Below are 19082 nucleotides of genomic sequence, written 5' to 3'. Positions count from 1 at the left end.
GTTGAAGAGACACTGAGTGCATGTCGTACCTTGTGGTGATAGACATCTTCATGACCCTTCTTCAAGGGCACAGTGGTCTTTTCAGGGCACGTGATTATTATAAAACAAGGCTCTACCAAGCTCAACGCCGGCAGCTTGGAGAGAAACGGCAAGGTATCCTCCAGACATTTACGAAATACCAAATGGAAAAGGGTATTTGTGAACATCGAACATTCTTTCTTTTTATGCAATGGTTTGTATTTTACCTCTTACAAATAACATAGCTGCAATATGAAATAATGCTGATTATCAAACAAAATATTACTCGCAAAAAAACAGCAGGAAAAAAACACGTCATGTAAAAACTCATGAAATAACTATCACATCTGGAGATTGAGAATCATGTTTTTTGTAAAGGAAAACACACTAAATTTGTCAGACACATCAACAGATATTTCTTAAATACTTTATACAAAATTGATAAATTGGAATGTAGACATTGTAAATGATCAATACCAAATGTTATCCAGTAGCAATAATACAAATAAAACTTCACAATAGTACTTTGACTTATATACTATACGTGCTAACTATTGCAGTGATTTAATAGTAGTGCAAAAGTTCACAAGTTTAAAAAACTATGTATTAAAAACAGAATGAAGTGATAAAAAGTGAACACTTGGGGACAGCTTGGCACAAGGAGCATGTAATGATAAGAGTGGCAGTGCCCTCCTTAAAGGTAGACATTTTCCCCTAAATCAACAACCCAAAAGATGTAGGACTTCACGTTGTATATAAAGCCCAGATATAACTTCTGCAGTGTGTGATTTTGCAGTGGTTTCCTATTCAACAAACAGACTATAATTGTATGGACAATGGCAGTGTTACTTGACAAATACAAAAATATTTTCAGTATGAGTGTGATTTTTTTTTCTCTCCTCATTTCTATGAGGAAGTTGACTGGCATGCATCACACCTTAAGCGAATTGATACAGTACTGCACAGCTCCACCATCATTCCATGTTTCCAAAAAAAGGTTTACACACATTTTCAATGTCAACTTTAAAAAAGACTAAGAGAATAACTACAACTCAACAAATATTAAACAAATATAAATCCTTCAAAATGATTAAATACAGTTGATTTCGGGCAAATTGACCAATCCTCCATTGTTGTTCAACAAAAGAAATACACAGAAAATAAGGGGTAAAACAGGTATTAAATAGACAGCTTCCATTATCATCACAGTAGCAAGGCCACTCAGAGATACAAGGAAACATAGCTGGAAAATAATGTTTTTCTTCAACGGAGACAAAAACTGTTTAAACTCCTCTGGTCCCAAAATATCCTCTAGGTCCAGTTAGTATCTGTAGGGTACTGCAGCACAAAGCCATTCAAAACAACCACTGCAAACAATACTCAAATGCTATCTAGTAGCCCCCTTTGTTTGTAATAGTAGACCCCATTCGTCATCTGGAATAAATACATTTAAAAAAACGATAAATAAAATGGCTGTGTCACAGAGGGTTGGCAAGATTAGCCAAATGTTTGTAAAGCATGTTTTAAATGTCTTCGCCAGGGTTATTTCCTAGTGAATACAAAGTTTAAGACACGGCCCTCCATACACCACTGCACTTTGATGTACTGTAATAAGCGATTAAACATGCTCATATTTCCATCTATCCTTAATGGAAGTTTCTCTCTCTATTGAAGGCAGCCCTTGGGTTGACGATGTTGATGTCAATTTATCTCCACCCAGCACAGCCAGAAGAGGACTGGCCACCCCTCATAGCCTGGTTCCTCTAGGTTTCTTCCTAGGTTCTGGCCTTTCTAGGGAGTTTTTCCAAGCCACCGTGCTCCTACACCTACATTGCTTGTGGTTTGGGGTTTTAGGCCGGGTTTCTGTACAGCACTTTGTGACATCAGCTGATGTAAGAAGGGCTTTATAAATCAATTTGATTGAATTTAGACTCAAAAGCATTATAGAAAATACTAATTCAAAGTGCATTGTCAACACTGTACACTTACGGGATTAATGGGTCAGGAATGAGAGCCCAATTCCTGGCAGGGCACACACAACCCCTTTACATTGAGTGCTGTTGGCATTACAGTACCTCAAGTCAGAAAATAGGTGGATGACTCAAATGTAAAATCACTTCAGAAACACCACAAGGCACCACTTTCAATACAAAAAAAACCAACACTTTCCTTTTCTACAGCAGAAACCAATGTATTTGTACACTATATTTAGGAGCAGGGTACTTGACATGTGGTAGAAGTCAAAAGGATAGAAACCAGGTGAATCTACCTTGACCGATGCACCAACATTAACAAGACATCCCGTGTTTGGACCCTTAAAGTAGCATCAATGAGACTTTAACACGGATCCTGAAGAACACTAAAGTGAAATTGAGGAAGATAAATAAACAATTTTAAACTAAATGTTATAGTCTAAACTTCACACATTCACAGCTTCCAAAGTGTAAGGCATCAAACGTACGGCCACAGTTGGGGGGGGGGTATTGCACATGACAAACATTTGTGGGATGAGGGGGAGACCCTATACTGAAGTACATACAGGCTGGCAGGTAGGTGACTGGCACATAATGCCCATGGCATGTCCATAGTGCAAGACTGGCAGACCCACAGGAAGTACAGTATCGTGTGAGTGTGTGTAATAATCACTTAGTGAAAGAGAAACTATGTGTGTGAATGATATAGTGAGTGAGAGATTCATAAGGTGAGTGTGATAAATAGTGACCGTATGTTGGTGAACCAACCAACAGCCAGTAGAAGCCAGGAAACATTATTAGTCCAAAGTCGAGCGGCTTTCCTTCTGTGACAAAGATTCTCCCATCCCTCTCCACTTGTCTTTACTAGAGGCCCTTCACACTCCTCCCCTCCTTTAGGGAGACTTCATCTGCCCTCCTCCGCAGAACGCATCTCAGACTTGAGTTTGACGAACTCCTTGGCCACCTCGTCGTTTGAACGCTGGGAGAGGATGCGCATGGCGGTGAGGCCTGTCTCATCCATGGTGACACTTTGGCCCAGAGGGCACCAGCACGCCACGCTGCCTTTCTCTGCCACGTCCCTCAGCTGCATCACAGCCATGCCCACCACCCGGTCAGCACGACCAAAGCAGTAGTCCTTCACACACATCTGAAGTTCGTAGCACTCAAAGCCATCCTCGTTGCCCAGGACACTGAGGAGACATTGAGGGGAGAGGGAGAGTTTTCTTTTTTACGATGAGCATTGGCTATTTCAAGGGGCTACTATTGGTTATTGTAGGTAACAGGCTACTGTACTATTGCTTGGCTCTGCACTCACAAGTGGAAGGTCTCGTTGAACTTGGGCGCCCAGCTGTTGTTCTTGGACTTGGTTTGGAACTTGCGCTTCTTGTCACTGAGGTTGGGTCCGATCATGGTGATCTCCACGAAGGGCCGGAACATCCCAGACGTCTGCCACTTCAGATCATTGGCTCCCACCACTGATACACAATGAGGAAGGAGTTTGTTAGTTTGTTGGGACAGGGAGAGACCGAGATAATGGTTCATTATAGTCATGTTCCCTTAAACCTTTAGAAATCCCTATAAGAACCTTTGACAGTGACTTTGTGCTCCCCAGTCCCAGGATGGGTGAATAGGTCAATCTGTATGGATATCTCTCCAACTGGCTTGTCCACTCCTGAGCCTAGCATACACACAGATAGAAACACAAGACATGATCTTCCAGTGGTGGTCAGTGATTATAGATGCCAGGAGTAGTATCCGTTAGGGAGGAGGAGGACGAGAGGCCATGGGTAGTGTCATACAACCAGGAGGAGGAGCAGTCAGGGTTGATGTTTAGGGAAAATTCACCCACAGGGGCAGGGGCAGATGGGAAGGGGTTTATGTACAGTCACAGAGTAAAGGAGGGAGGGGTTGTTGGCACATGCTATCCATTGTTGGCACAACCTACCCCTGGAGGGTTGTATTTTTTCATTGGGAGTTAACCTAATACCCTTCCCATTGTGCACTGGTGAGGAGGCAGCAGAGGAGATAACAAGAGAGAAGACAAACAGCAAAAAAAACACATCAAATGGCAGCAGAGTCATGTTAGACTTCAACTCACAGAACAGTCACACAGCCAGATAAAGTTAGTTAATAGGTAAGTAATAGAGCCACACAATATTTAGCTGATAGATCAACTTCAAGCCCTTTACTGGAATATAACAGTATTCAAGACCCCTGGTGACCCCTGGTGGCAAGGCAGGGGAGAAACAAAAGTTATTTTAGGACTGTGTTTTGTACAGTATTTATTTAGAATAAATGGAACACAGACTGATGCAATTGTGTGTGTGCGCGCCTTACCTTGTGCGTGTTGTGTTGTGACGAAGGTCTTGATGAGTGTGTCTGTGGTCTGTGTGTAGAGGGACAGAGCGTGGCGTAGTGAGGTCAACTCAGAACTCTTCTCCAGGAAAGCCTTCTTCAGACCGTTTCCTCCAGCATGGAAGTATTGCTGCAGAAGAAAGGGAAAAGATGGGAAAAGAGAGGGAGACGGTAGGATTGTTTTCCTCCTACGCAATGAATGAGGACAGTAATTAAATGCTCAGCAACCAAGTCATCTTCAGCAACTACTCTAAGTAGTAACTTTATCACTGGTGTCACTATGAACTTAAACATAACACAAACCTTGATCGTGTCCAGTGCTATATCGATGACAGCACACTGTTTAGGTGTCAGGCTTTTGGCCTCTCCTGCCATGTGATCCTTGAGCTTGGAGAGCTGTCCCAGTTCCTTGGCTGCAGACAAGATCTGAGCCCCCTGACCCAAAAAAAATAGATATCTTTATGTATTTGTAAAAATGTTATTTTAGGATACATGGGAAATAGGTAGAAAAGGCCAAATAAAAAATAGAATACTAATAATAATAATAAATATATATATATTTAATGCAATTGAAATGCATTCCAACATATATCAAGGAATGTATTTCAAATGTCTATCACAATGAGTGCAGAAAACATTATAAACAACTGCTCTTTCCATGACAGACTGACCAGGTGAACCCAGGTGAAGAAACACTTAAAATAAGAGATGTGTTTCATGTAGGCTTACCCTGGTGTGACGCTTTGATAACCATGTAAATCTCTAGGACAGTTGTTCCCAAACTTTTTATATTCCCGTACCCCTTAAAATAAAGTGGTGATCCTAACTGACCTAAGACAGGGATTTTTTACTAGGATTAAATGTCAGGAATTGTGAAAACTGAGTTTAAATGTATTTGGCTAAGGTGTATGTAAACTTCCAACTTCAACTGTAACTCTGCCATCTTGGGTTGTATTGAGTGAGTCTCAGTCTTAAATTATTTTCCACACACATTCTGAGCCTGTATTTAGTTGTCATACTAGTGAGTGCCGAGAATCAACTCTCACATAGGTACGTGGTTGCAAAGGGCATCAGGGTCTTAAAAGTTAGATTTGCCAAAGGCTGAGAGCAGCCAATCCAGAAATCTGGCAGTGGCTTCTGATTTAAATTCAATTTTAACAGAAGTGCTTGCGGCAATTTTGTTGAGGTTCTCTTGTTCAGATATCGGTAAGTGGCAGGGCATGAAAGGGATAACGAATCCATTTGTTTGTGTCATCCGTTTCAGGAAAGTACCTGCGTAATTGCGCACCCAACTCACTCAGGTGCTTTACTATATCACATTTGACATTGTCCGTAAGCTTTAGCTCATTTGCAAACAAAAAAAATCATACAATGATGGAAATATCTGTTTGTTGTCCTTGTTAATCTATTTGGGCTAGGGGGAAGCATTTTCACTTTTGGATGAAAAGCGTGCCCAGAGTAAACTGCCTCCTACTCAGTCCCAGATACTAATATATGCATATTATTGTTAGTATTGGATAGTAAACACTCTGAAGTTTCTAAAACTGTTTGAATGATGTCTGTGAGTATAACACAACTCATATGGCAGGCAAAAACCTGAGAAAAAAATCCAAACAGGAAGTGGGAAATCTGAGGTTTGTAGTTTTTAAACTCAGCCCCTACTGAAGTTACAGTGGGATATTGGTTATGTTGTACTTCCTAAGGCTTCCACTAGATGTCAACCATCTTTAGAAACTTGTTTGATATTTCTACTGTGAAGGGGGGCTGAATGAGCGGGGAATGAGTCAGAGGTCTGCCAGCAGTCACGAGCTCAGTCACACACATTCACGAGAGGTAGCTCTCGTTCCATTGCTTTTCTACAGACAATGGAATTCTCTGGGTTTTCGGCTGGGTTTTTCTGTGACTTGGTGGTGACCTAACATAATCGTCTATGGAGCTTTCGCTGTTAAGCATTTTTAAAAATCAGACACTGTGGCTGGATTAATGAGAATTGTATCTTTAAAATGGTGCCTAATACTTGTATGTTTGATTTATGAGATTTCTAGCGGAACCCCGTTCCCAGACAGGTTAATTGACCCCCCATAAACATAGACATTTACCAGGAGCTGTGCCAGGCCCGCCACGTCTGTTGACTCATCCAGCTGTAACACACATAATTCACTGGCTTGTACGTGAAGCAGTAATTGTTTCAAAACATCTTCTGCCATGTCACTGATGCGTTGTGAAACAGTGTTGTTTGATGAAGGCATTGTCTGTAGTTATTTTGGCCTTTTCCTCCAGCATTGTCCAAGCCATATCCACGGCAGCAGGAACAATTAAGTCCTCCACAATAGTATGGGGCTTGCCTGTCCTAGCCACTCGGTAGCTCACCATATAAGACACTTCTAGACCCTTCTTATTAATGGTATCTGTTGCTTTTATACATGTCTTACTACTTGAAAGTGGTCTTAATTCTCGCTCAAAAAACTACCCTGGCTTCTTTTTCAAAATGCCCACTGGCTCCAGGTCATCTACAAGTCCATGCTAGGTAAAGCTCCGCCTTATCTCAGTTCACTGGTCACGATGGCAACACCCACCCGTAGCATGCGCTCCAGCAGGTGTATCTCACTGATCATCGCCTAAAGCCAACACATCACTTGGCCGCCTTTCATTCCAGTTCTCTGCTGCCTGTGACTGGAACGAATTGCAAAAATCTCTGAAGTTGGAGACTTTTATCTCCCTCACCAACTTTAAACATCTGCCATCTTAGCAGCTAACCGATCGCTGCAGCTGTACATATTCTATTGGTAAATAGCCCACCCAATTCTACCTACCTAATATATAATATAATAATATATGCCATTTAGCAGACGCTTTTATCCAAAGCGACTTACAGTCATGTGTGCATACATTCTACGTATGGGTGGTCCCGGGGATCGAACCCACTACCCTGGCGTTACAAGCGCCATGCTCTACCAACTGAGCTACATCCCCATACTGTTTATATTTATTTACTTTTCTGCTCTTTTGCACACCAATATCTCTACCTGTACATGACCATCTGATAATTTATCACTCCAGTGTTAATCTGCACAATTGTAATTATTTGCCTACCTCCTCATGCCTTTTGCACACAATGTATATAGACTCCCCTTTTTTCTACTGTGTTATTGACTTGTTAATTGTTTACTCCATGTGTAACTCTGTGTTGTTGTCTGTTCACACTGCTATGCTTTATCTTGGCCAGGTCGCAGTTGTAAATGAGAACTTGTTGTCGACTAGCCTACCTGGTTAAATAAAGGTGAAATAAAAAATGTAAAAAAAATGGCACGTTTTGTTTCTAAATGTCTCCACAGAAGTGAAGGTTTAATTGAGTTGTAGTTTTGCACATATAACACACTTGCTGAGGAAAGGCACTACTCCCAATACAAGTGAACCCCAACTCAATGCAGTTCTCATCATATTTGCACCTCTTTGGTGGTCCAACGTCCCGGTCTGTTGTTCGGTGCTTTCCCGGGTAAGGGAGCAGTAGCTCTTCGGCTGCATCAGATTCACAACTGTCAGTGTCCATGCTAGCTGGGCTAGCAACACATGTAGAATGACTGATGCTAGCATTGGACGTGCTCGTGGAAGCAGAACAACTTGTGTTGTCAACAGAATTGATCCATTATCGAGCAAACGGAATGAGCAGCAGCTACGTTTGGCTACACAAGGACTGTTAGTGGAATTCCCGCAACAGAGTAACGGTTAATGTGATTGGATGTTAAGTATTTCACTAGGCTACCTGTATTTGACATTGTGTTGTTTTTTCGCTGAACACTAGATGGTTTAATTTTATTTTTGGCAGTGAAACGAAGCTACTCAGGCGAGAAAAAAACCTCACCCAAATGTATAGCCCAGTTGGAAAATAGAAATGGACTATTTAAACATGTGAAGAACCCCAGTTCGGGAATATCTGCTGACAAATTGAGGCAAAAGTAAGAATCTCTGGATTAATTATCTAATGTTAGCTAAATGTAGTAATTCTGTGAACTTTCTGGTGCAAGTTTAAAATGGACAATACCTTTTAGCAAAGGCGTCAGCTAGAGATGACATGTAGAAGTTTGCAGGGATTTGTAGTTTTGCATGATGTCTACTTTGATGCTAATTAAATCAAATCAAAGTTTATTTGTCACGTGTGCCGAATACCTTCCAGTGAAATGCTTACTTACAGGATCTAACCAACAGTGCAATAAAAAAAAGTATTAGGTGAACAATAGGTAAGTAAAGAAATAAAAAACGTAAAAAGACAGTGAAAAAAATAACAGTAGCGAGGCTATAAAAGTAGCGAGGCAATATACAGTAGCAAGGCTATATACAGGCACCAGTTAGTCAGGCTGATTGAGGTAGTATGTACATGTCGATATGGTTAAAGTGACTATGCATATACGATTAACAGAGAGTTGCAGTAGCGTAAAAGTGGGGTTGGCGGGTGGTGGGATACAAGACAGATAGCCTGGTTAGCCAATGTGCGGGGGCACTGGTTGGTCGGGTTCATTGAGGTAGTATGTACATGAATGTATAGGTAAAGTGACTATGCATATATGATAAACAGAGTAGCAGCAGCGTAAAAGAGGGGTTAATGTAAATAGTCCGGGTAGCCATTTGATTACATGTTCAGGAGTTTTATGGCTTGGGGGTATAAATGAATTAAGAATTTTCAAATCGGAGAGTGAATAGAGACAAATATATTGATAAAGGTCACCTTGTCCGAAAGAGACTTACATGGTTTTCAAAATTGTCATGCAAGGTAAGTCTACTTGAAACACAGCCCTTACTTTAAGTGTTTAATCAATACCAATGGGAAAAACTAACGGTGGAAAACATTGTAGAATATAATGCCTCTCATTGGAGGACCTAAACCTACACTTTGACACATTGTGGAGCATTGTACGATGTATAGTTTTTTTATCGATAAAAACGAAGTCCCTTAATATAGTAAAAAAAAAAACTTGATTTAAAAAAAAAAAAAAAAATTATGAAGTTGAACATGTGCTCTTTATGACAGAATGAACAATTAAAATGATATCACTGCCAGTTTTGGCTTTGTGCCCCCAAAAAGTATCTCCATTAACCAATACGTAAAGAGTAATATTAGAAGATGAATTTGGAAGCACTTTGGCCACCCAGAAGACTAGATGTCATACCCAAGCATTTCTGGAATATTGTCAGGCATTACATTAATTTGAGCAAATACGCAAATGTATGTACAGTACCAGTCAGAAGTTTGGACACACCTACTCTTTCCAGGGTTTTTCTTAATTTTACATTGTAGAATAATAGTGTAGACATCAAAACTATGAAATTACACATGGAATTTGTGATTCTTCAAAGTAGCCACCTTTTGCCTTGATGACAGCTTCGCACACTCTTGGCATTCTCTCTACCAGCATCATGAGGTAGTCACATGGAATACATTTCAATTAACAGTACCTTGTTAAAAGTTACATTTGTGGAATTTATTTCCTTCTTAATATATTTGAGCCAATCAATCAGTTGTGTTGTGACAAGGTAGGGGTGGTATACAGAATATAGCCCTATTTGGTAAAAGACCAAGTACATATTATTGTAAGAGCAGCTCAAATAATCAGAGAAACGACAGTCCATCATTACTTTAAGACATGAAGGTCAATCAATCCACAAAATGTCAAGAACTTTGAAAGTTTCTTCAAGTGCAGTCGCAAAAACCATCAAGTGCTATGATGAAACTGGCTCTCATGAGGACTGCCACAGGAAAGGAAGACCCAGAGTTAACTCTGTGGCAGAGGATAAGTTCATTAGAGTTACCAGCCTCAGATATTGCAGCCCAAATAAATGCATCACAGAGTTCAAGTAACAGACATCTCAACATCAACTGTTCGGAGGAGACTGTGTGAATCAGGTCTTCATGATCGATTTGCTGAAAAGAAACCACGACTAAAGGACACCAATAATAAGAAGAGACTTGCTTGGGCCAAGAAACACAAGCAATGGACATGAGACCAGTGGAAATCTGTCCTTTTGTCTGATGAGTCCAAATTTGAGATTTTTGGTTCCAACCGCTGTGTCTTTGTGAGACGTAGTAGGTAGGTGAACGGATGATCTCCGCACGTGTGATTCCCACCGTGAAGCATGAAGGAGGAGGTGTGGGAGTGCTTTTCTGGTGACATGGTCTGTGATTTATTTAGAATTCCAGGCACACTTAACCAGCATGGCTACCACAACGATATGCCATCCCTTCTGGTTTGTGTTTAGTGGGACTATCATTTGTTTTTTAACGAGAATGACCCAACACACCTCCAGGCTGTGTAAGGGCTATTTGACCAAGAAGGAGAGTGATGGAGTGCTGCATCAGATGACCTGGCCTCCACAATCACCCGACCTCAACCCAACTGAGATGGTTTGGGATGAATTGGACCGCAGATTGAAGGAAAAGAAGCCAACAAGTGCTCAGCATATGTGGAAACTGCTTCAAGACTGTTGGAAAAGCATTCCAGGTGAAGCTGGTTGAGAGAATGCCAAGAGTGTGCAAAGCTGTCATAGTTTTGAAGTATTCACTATTAGAAAATTGTAAAAAATAAAGAAAAACCCTTGAATGAGTAGGTGTGTCCAAACGTCTGACTGGTACTGCACATGCATCTCTGGAGTACATTTTAAGGCATTACATGCATTTTAGCAAAGGTGCAAATGTATCTACATGTATTTGACATAAATATTTAACCTCCACTTAAAATGTTTTTTTTTTTCCAAATGGGGAGGAAAAGAACATGCATAACATTAGGAGAGTGTTTGGAGTAGAGAGCCATGAGAAAATGGCCACATTTTAAAAAGGTGAATGTTGAGGGTGTTAGGTCTTACAAAGGTGCCATTTCCTTGCGGAAGGACAATGGTCTTCTCCAGGCTGCTCATCACAATCCTCCACAGCTCCTTCAGAACCCGCTTCAGAACAGTCTTCTCACACGCCGAGGCAAACAGCGTCAACCTGCATACATACACACACTCAATGTATGTTGTGCCATGCAACATGGCACAACATACTGACTGACAATAACACCTTTGACTTCATAGAGAAGGACCTAAAATGTACACCGCCAAAACAGTGACCATAGCAAAGCAGGAGAGAATCAAGGGATCCACTCACTTTGAATCCAAGAAGTCCATGAGTGGCCTCAACATGTTGTCGGAGTCGGCCTCCACCATGTTGTGGCTGTTGGCGTTGACTGGGCCCTTGATCTGATAGAGCAGAGAGGCCATCTGTCTCATACAGTCATCAATATGGACCTGGAAACTATAGGAGAAAGGAGCCACAGAGGTTATGGGTCAGAGCAAAAAAATTGACTACAGAGTCTGTGTGCAAGAGACTACAGTACAAACATTAGGAATGAGTGAGTTGTAGAGTATGGGGAGAGTGTACATGTTTGAATCTTGGGACTGCGTTGTGTGTGTGTGTGTGTGTGTGTGTGTGTGTGTGTGTGTGTGTGTGTGTGTGTGTGTGTGTGTGTGTGTGTGTGTGTGTGTGTGTGTGTGTGTACCTGTTTCCAAATGTGGTACTCAGCTCATCCAGCACATTGTTCAGCTTGACCTGAAGCTCGTTTAGGAGGTCACTAGCGTCTGTGTCCAGCTGCAGATGTACAGACAGGCAGAAAGAGAAAGGCATAAAGATAGACATTAAGGCAGACAGACGCAGAGAAGACAGTCTGATAAGTACGAGTACGGCACGTTTTACTTTACCATGTAACATGTTATATGAGCATGATTCTCACAAACCAGAGAACACACACACTGTAAAGTGTGCATATTGCAAGCCAAAGTAGAGCACATGATAATCCATCATCAATGGAGGAAAAGTTTTTTCGCCAGTAAATTAACAAGCACGGCAAGAAAAGGCATCAAACATTTTCATAGAAAGTGAAAATAGGACATGTTTGACGGAAGTAGTGAGATTCCCTATAATTGCAATGCACAACATGTCACTGCTACTTATTTTCTATTTAATTATAGTCACTCTGTTTTATTAGACACACACTCCTGCAGAATAATCCACCTTTTTGCATGTAATAATCACCACCTTCAAAGAAATATGATTAAAGAAAATGAAGTTTTATTATGACAGCAGATTCATGATATTGACCAGAAGTATACACTATTAGAGGAGCCACCAGGTGTCACGTGTCCCAGATCTACAACCACAGCCTCGGTCTGACAGAAACCATCTCACAGAGGCCTAAAGCAACCCCAGACAGATGACAACATGATGTGGCCCATTAAGCTAATACTCCAATAAGCCAGCTGATACATGGACTGGCAGGGACTAGACTACATGTCTAGGGTGTAGACAAGGGTACAGTATAGGACAGCTGTGGGGGAGACTACTTAATGAGTTCTGCACCAGTGGATACAAGGAAGGCTTACAGGGGCTATAGGGAGAGACGGAGTATGTTTTTCATGAGCATCCTGTGCATGTGTATACTGCTGAGTAAGTGACTGTGATGCACGAGTGTGTTAGTGTGGATCGCCACTCACTGAGGAGGTCACATCCTCACTACACTCACCTTTACCTCCTCTTTCTTTTCAGGCTATCCGCTATCCGAGAGCGGTAGGGAAGAAAAGATATGGCAACATGTACTGCCATCTCTTATGAAGAGATCGCATAGAGTAAAAACAACCCACACTGCTAGGAATATATGGCAAATACCTGAAGAGCAAGTAAATCTTTTGACCAATGAACCAGTGTCCTTTTTGTAAGCAGCATAGCTACCCCTCAACTACACAACGCAGGGAGAAAGACACACACTAACCCACCTTTTCCTCTTCTATGGTTTCACGGTGGGGATTCCTAAAGGTTCCATAGAGGGTGAACCATAAAATTAGGAATTAGAGTAATTTAATAGGATCTCTGTGGGGTTAACTTTATTCCACAGACTCTATGTGCAGTCTTCTAATGATAACATAAACCAACCAGAGTCTTTCTATCCACATAATCAGTTATGACCTGCTGGTCATGTGGGAGGTGAGTTACATACTCTATCTACAACACCACTTTGGTAACTATCAAACTGCCCCCAATCAAAAGGGAATATGCACAACCACCTTATCTTCCTCATTATCGTCCTGCTTGTCAATATTTAGCAAATAGGAAATATCTATTTACACTCAAGTTATCAAACTTTTGTGCTACAATTCAATCATGGGTGTGTAAACCAATACTATGGGATTACTAAGCCAAACTACTTTACTCAACATCCGATAACTCAGTAAGAATGGGACAACAATTCAGAATGAAGCCGGTCCTCTTCAACCTTAACATACAGCTTTTCTTTACTTTCAATATTTTCTACATTGTAGAATAATAGTGAAGACATCAAAACTATGAAATAACACATTTAGAATCATGTAGTAACTAGTAAATATTTGTTATATTTGAGATTCTTCAAAGTAGCCACCCTTTGCCTTGATGACAGCTTTGCACATTCTTGTCATTCTCTCATCCAGCTTCATGGTCCTTCTGTAGCTCAGGTGGTAGAGCATGGCGCTTGTAACGCCAGGGTAGTGGGTTCGATTCCCGGGACCACCCATACGTAGAATGTATGCACACATGACTAAGTCGCTTTGGATAAAAGCGTCTGCTAAATGGCATATATTATTATTATTATATTATTATTATTATAGGTGGTCACCTGGAATGCATTTCAATTTACAGGTGTGCCTTGCTAAAAGTTACATTTGTGGAATTTCTTTCCTTCCTAATGCGTTTGAGCGAGTCAGTTGCGATGTGACAAGGTAGGGGTGGTATACAGAAGATAGCCCTATTTGGTAAAAGACCACGTCCATATTATGGCAAGAACAGCTCAAATAAGCAAAGAGAAACGACAGGCCATCATTACTTTCAGTCAATGTGGGAAATCTCAAAAACCATCAAACACTATGATGAAACCGGCTCTCATGAGGACCGCCACAGGAAAGGAAGACCCAGAGTTAACTCTGCTGCAGAGGATAAGTTCATTAGAGTTACCAGCCTTAGATATTGCAGCCCAAACAAATGCATCAGAGTTCAAATAACAGACACATATCAACATCAACTGTTCAGAGGAGACTGCGTGAATCAGGCCTTCATGGTCGATTTGCTGCAAAGCAACCACTACTAAAGGACACCAATAAGAAGAACAAGCAATGGACATTAGACAAGTGGAAATCTGTCCTTTGTTCTGATGAGTCCAAATTTGTGAGACGCAGAGTAGGTAAACTGATGTGTGGTTCCCATCGTGAAGCATGGAGGAGGGGTGATGGTGTGCTTTGCTGGTGACACTGTCTGTGATTGATTTAGAATTCAAGGCACACCTAACCAGCATGGCTACCACACCATTCTGTGGAACTATAATTCGTTTTTCAACAGGACAATGATCCAGCACACCTCCAGGCTGTGTAAGGACTATTTTAACAAGGAGAGTGATGAGTGCTGCATCAGATGACCTGTTCTCCACAATCACCCAATCTCAACCCAATTGACATGGTTTGGGATGAGTTGGACCGCAGAGTGAAGGAAAAGGAGCCAACAAGTGCTTAGCATATGTGGGAACTGCTTCAAGACTTTTGACTGGCACTGTACATATAACTACATTGTGCTCTTAAAGTAGGGATGCTAAACATAGGGAAGGTCAGACCATACATAGCTTTTTGTCCTCTAGGAAGTTGAAGTAGGGAACTAATATAAATCAAGGGCATATGTTCATGTAACAGTCTAGTCTACACAATAAGAAGTGACTTATACAGTACAGTATGCTATTTATCTAATGCTCTATCCTTCATGACAGGATGACATCAACGATACTCTAAATCAGCGATTCTCAACTTCTGAGTTACAGTTGAGAAAAATTTGTTGAAATTAACTTACATTTTTAAATTAACTTGATCTCTAAAAAGAAATGTTCAATCTTAACAATATTTTCAATATAGAGCTATTTAGCGGATTTGGTTGATTTTCTGGTCTCAAATCAGTGAGCTTAACATTCTTCATCAAGAATATGGGAAAAATTGACTTATTGACAATGAAAAAGGTGGGACTGCTGTTCCCTTGTCATATTATTGCTACATTTACTATCAAATTTGCGTTGCAAATATTGGGTTTGTGACAGACAACCTGGTTCAATTTAGGTCCTGAGGCAAAATTAGTTGAGAACCGCTGCTCTAAATCATGTGGACCATCTCCATACCATTGCTTCCTTGTTTGCTAACTGGTACAGAAAGACACAAATACCATGTTCATGACCTTGTCTATGAAGAGCAGTTTCAACATTATTGAACCATATGTTCACAACTTCACACAATAACAAATAATTGAGATTCTTTATTACTCTAGGTGTGATGCCAGAGTAGCACATCATTCACTCCTTTAAATCCAAACCTGCTAACTCCAAAGTCTGCTCAACTAGCTGCATGAGCCCAGAGACACACTGAGCCTGTAAACTTCTCCAGCAGGTTCCTGGTGGTCCGTAGCATAGTGAGGAAGAACACTGTTCACCCCCACCCGCCACCCCAGCTCCATCTTACCCATCCGTGGAAGAAGCCATTTGTTATTATCTCTTCCTATACATAGTGTCGCTGCTTACCCGTTTGGCACCCATGGACTCAAACATCTTCTCCAGCTGGATCCGCAACTGCTGCACATTATTCATCAGTACACACGTCTACACAGGGGGAGAGAGAGGTACAGAGACCCGTTTAAAACTCTGCAAACCCCCCCACCAATGATATGTTGTGTAAGGCAGGATATGAATACTTACAATCTTCTCTTTGTCAGAGTAGGAGGGGAAGCTCTTGGTCAGAATGGCACTGTACTGCAGAAGAACTTTGGCAATAGTCTGTGGGGAGGAAAACAAATAATTAAACTGTCCAACTAAATATGGGTGACATGTCCTTGGAAATATATTTCATCAAACCACTAAATGACCGTCATCCTTTTCTGTGAATGCGAAGTGGTCTTTTTACACAGGCTAGAGGCTAGTGTGGTTATTCTGTAAAGTTAAAGTAAGGGTATGTATGTGAGGCTACTGCCAAAAGGCCTCTGAAAGTATGAATGTATTCCCTGGATGTAGAACCACAGTTTGTGATGCAGAACCACAGTCTCTCTATAAGCTGTGCCAGGCCAGGCTAGCCCCAGGGATCTAGCCCCAGGGAGAAGGAGAGAGGGTATATTAAATGATGTTGTCCCATTAGTCATTTTGATTTAATGAGAACATATCATATCCAATTCCTTTTAGACAAATGTGAAAGTCCCTCAGTCCCTCAAAAGTCCCTCCGGCTACTTTTATTGAAATGTGATTTACTGGGGCTCATATCTGTAATAAGCGTACACCACTCTCAAATAAGAAAAGCAATGGTAAGGATTTCTCTGAAGGGCAGAGTTGGCTGTTTTCAGGCCTAGAAAATGCTCTGGGCGGTCATGAATCACTTGAATAAGATTTGGGGATGTTTCAAAGGTTTGAGCCAGTGTTGTCATACTTGAGACCGGTCTCAGTCCCAAGACCACATATTGAGTGTCTGGGTGTGGAACACATTTTTATTCAGTCTTGACTTGGCCTTGGACAGTGAGTACTCATCATTTCTTCCTGAGACCAGCAGACTAAAACACTCCATATATCAGCTTCCATTCAGCCAGGCAAAATATATACACTAATTTCATGAAACATACAGTGCATTTTGAAAGTATTCAGACCCAATGACTTTTTCCACATTATGTTACAGCCTCATTCTAAAATTGACTCAATATTTTTCAATCTACACACAACACCCCATTATGACAAAGCAAAAGCAAGTTTAGACATTTTTGCAAATGTATAAAACATGTAAAAACAGAAATACCTTATTTCCGTAAGTATTCAGACCCTTTACTCAGTACTTTGTTGAAGCACCAACACTCCCTACCGAGTTCCAAACTGCCTCTGGAAACAATGTCAGCACAAGAACTGTTTCAGGAGCTTCATGAAATGGGTTTCCATGGCCAAGCAGCCACACACAAGCCTAAGATCACCATGCGCAATGCCAAGCGTCGGGTGGAGTGGAGTAAAGTTTGCCACTGTTGGACCCTGGAGCAGTGGAAACGCATTCTCTGGAGTGATGAATCACGTTTCACCATCTGACAGTCCAACGGATGAAACTTGGTTTGGTGGATGCCAGGAAAACACTACCTGACCCAATGTATTGTGCCAACTGTAAAATTTGGTGGAGGAAGAACAATGGTCTGAGGCTGTTTTTTGTGGTTCGGCCTCAGTTCCAGTGAAGAGAAATCTTAATGCTACAGCATACAATGGGAAGGCAGCGTAGCCTAGTGGTTAGAGCGTTGGCCTAGTAACCGAAAGGTTGCAAGATCGAATCCCCGAGGTGACAAGGTACAAATCTGTCGTTCTGCGCCTGAACAAGGCAGTTAACCCACTGTCCCTAGACTGTCATTGAAAATAAGAATTTATTCTTAACTGACTTGCCTAAAAATAAAGGTAATATAAAAATGATATTCTAGACGATTCTGTGTTTCCAACTTTGTGGCAACAGTTTGGGGAAGGCCCTTCCTGCTTCAGCATGACAATATACCCTGTGCATAAAGCGAGGACCAAACAGAAATAGTTTTTCGAGATCGGTGTGGAAGCCCTGACCTCAACCCCATCTAACACCTTTGGGATAAATTGGAACGCTGACTGAGAGCCAGGCCTAATCGCCAAACATCAGTGCCCGACCTCACTCATGGAAAATTACTACTCCCTATTGCACAGTGACCCGTTGGCCTTCAAAAAGTCCCAATGGCTGACTTCGCTAGCTAGATTTATCTCCCCAGAGACCACCAAAGACAAATCCTGATTAGAACTTTTTTCCTCTTTAGTTTTAACCCTTTCCTTTCTAACAAACACTGAATAGTTTACATTAGAACATAATTGAAAATATTAATAATTATTGTTGTAATTTTATAAATCCTTAGCATTTCACTGAAAGAGTAAAGGCCACACTATATTTGGGTTAGTAATCATTTGTAGAGTGGCTCTATCTTCCTTCAGCATGGATTTATTCTGAATGTCTAAAGAATCTACATGTTATTCTGAAACATGAACACAGGAATACTGGACATTTTGTCACAGTGACAATTTGACAGAATTGCAGTCATGGTCTTGAAATAGATTGACATTTTTCAGGTCTTGACTCATTCTCAGCCCCCCTGTCTTGGTCTTGACTCAGACTCGATATGCTCCGGTCCTGGATCGGTCTCGCTTTAGGTGGTCTTGAACACAACACTAGTTTGAGAAAATGCCAAACTCTGCCTCCCATTGTTTGAAAAACATTTCAAGCCAAAGCTCCAAATAAAGCATGACCCAGGACGAGGCTCCCTAACATGAATCTCACAGAGGGTGGAGAGATGAGAGAGCAATCTATCCCGCCAGGTACACACAGTTCTGACAGGTAGGTAGGTACGATGCGGAGGATAAGGTTACCTTGGCGAATCGTCGGCTGTAGTGAGCCATGACCTTGGGGTCAGGACAGTCCAGTTTCTTGATGATCTCAAAGCTCTGGTTGAGCTGGGTGAATACGTCCACCACCGAGCAGGAGAAAAGAGCATGCTCAGATGTCTGCTGGAACTGGGAGGAGAAGGGGATGAAGACAAAGGTAACTATATAGTTTATAGTGAATAACTGACAAAGATGTAAGGGACAATCAACGAGGGCTATGCATATTATCGAAAATAATGAACAATGTGGA

At 41.3% G+C, this 19082-nt stretch overlaps 1 protein-coding gene across 2 annotated transcripts in view; it reads right to left on the bottom strand.

Annotated features, from left to right (window-relative positions):
- Window positions 1-226: 226 nt before the first annotated feature.
- LOC124006805 (protein unc-13 homolog B-like) overlaps window positions 227-19082 on the bottom strand; it is a 108921-nt gene continuing 90065 nt past the window's right edge. For both annotated transcript variants that reach the window (XM_046316967.1, XM_046316968.1), the window contains 11 exons: window positions 18818-18961; window positions 16124-16201; window positions 15950-16027; window positions 11876-11964; window positions 11485-11631; window positions 11202-11325; window positions 4650-4781; window positions 4329-4476; window positions 3577-3669; window positions 3307-3466; window positions 227-3181 (listed from right to left, as the gene is read on the bottom strand). In XM_046316967.1, coding sequence (XP_046172923.1) covers window positions 2896-3181; window positions 3307-3466; window positions 3577-3669; window positions 4329-4476; window positions 4650-4781; window positions 11202-11325; window positions 11485-11631; window positions 11876-11964; window positions 15950-16027; window positions 16124-16201; window positions 18818-18961 — 1479 coding nt within the window. In that variant the 3' untranslated portion in view covers window positions 227-2895. The remainder of the gene's footprint in view (window positions 3182-3306; window positions 3467-3576; window positions 3670-4328; window positions 4477-4649; window positions 4782-11201; window positions 11326-11484; window positions 11632-11875; window positions 11965-15949; window positions 16028-16123; window positions 16202-18817; window positions 18962-19082) is intronic.

Source organism: Oncorhynchus gorbuscha, linkage group LG20 (genome assembly GCF_021184085.1).
Source record: "Oncorhynchus gorbuscha isolate QuinsamMale2020 ecotype Even-year linkage group LG20, OgorEven_v1.0, whole genome shotgun sequence".
Lineage (NCBI taxonomy): Eukaryota > Metazoa > Chordata > Actinopteri > Salmoniformes > Salmonidae > Oncorhynchus > Oncorhynchus gorbuscha.
This window is presented reverse-complemented; position numbering and strand designations above follow the sequence as displayed.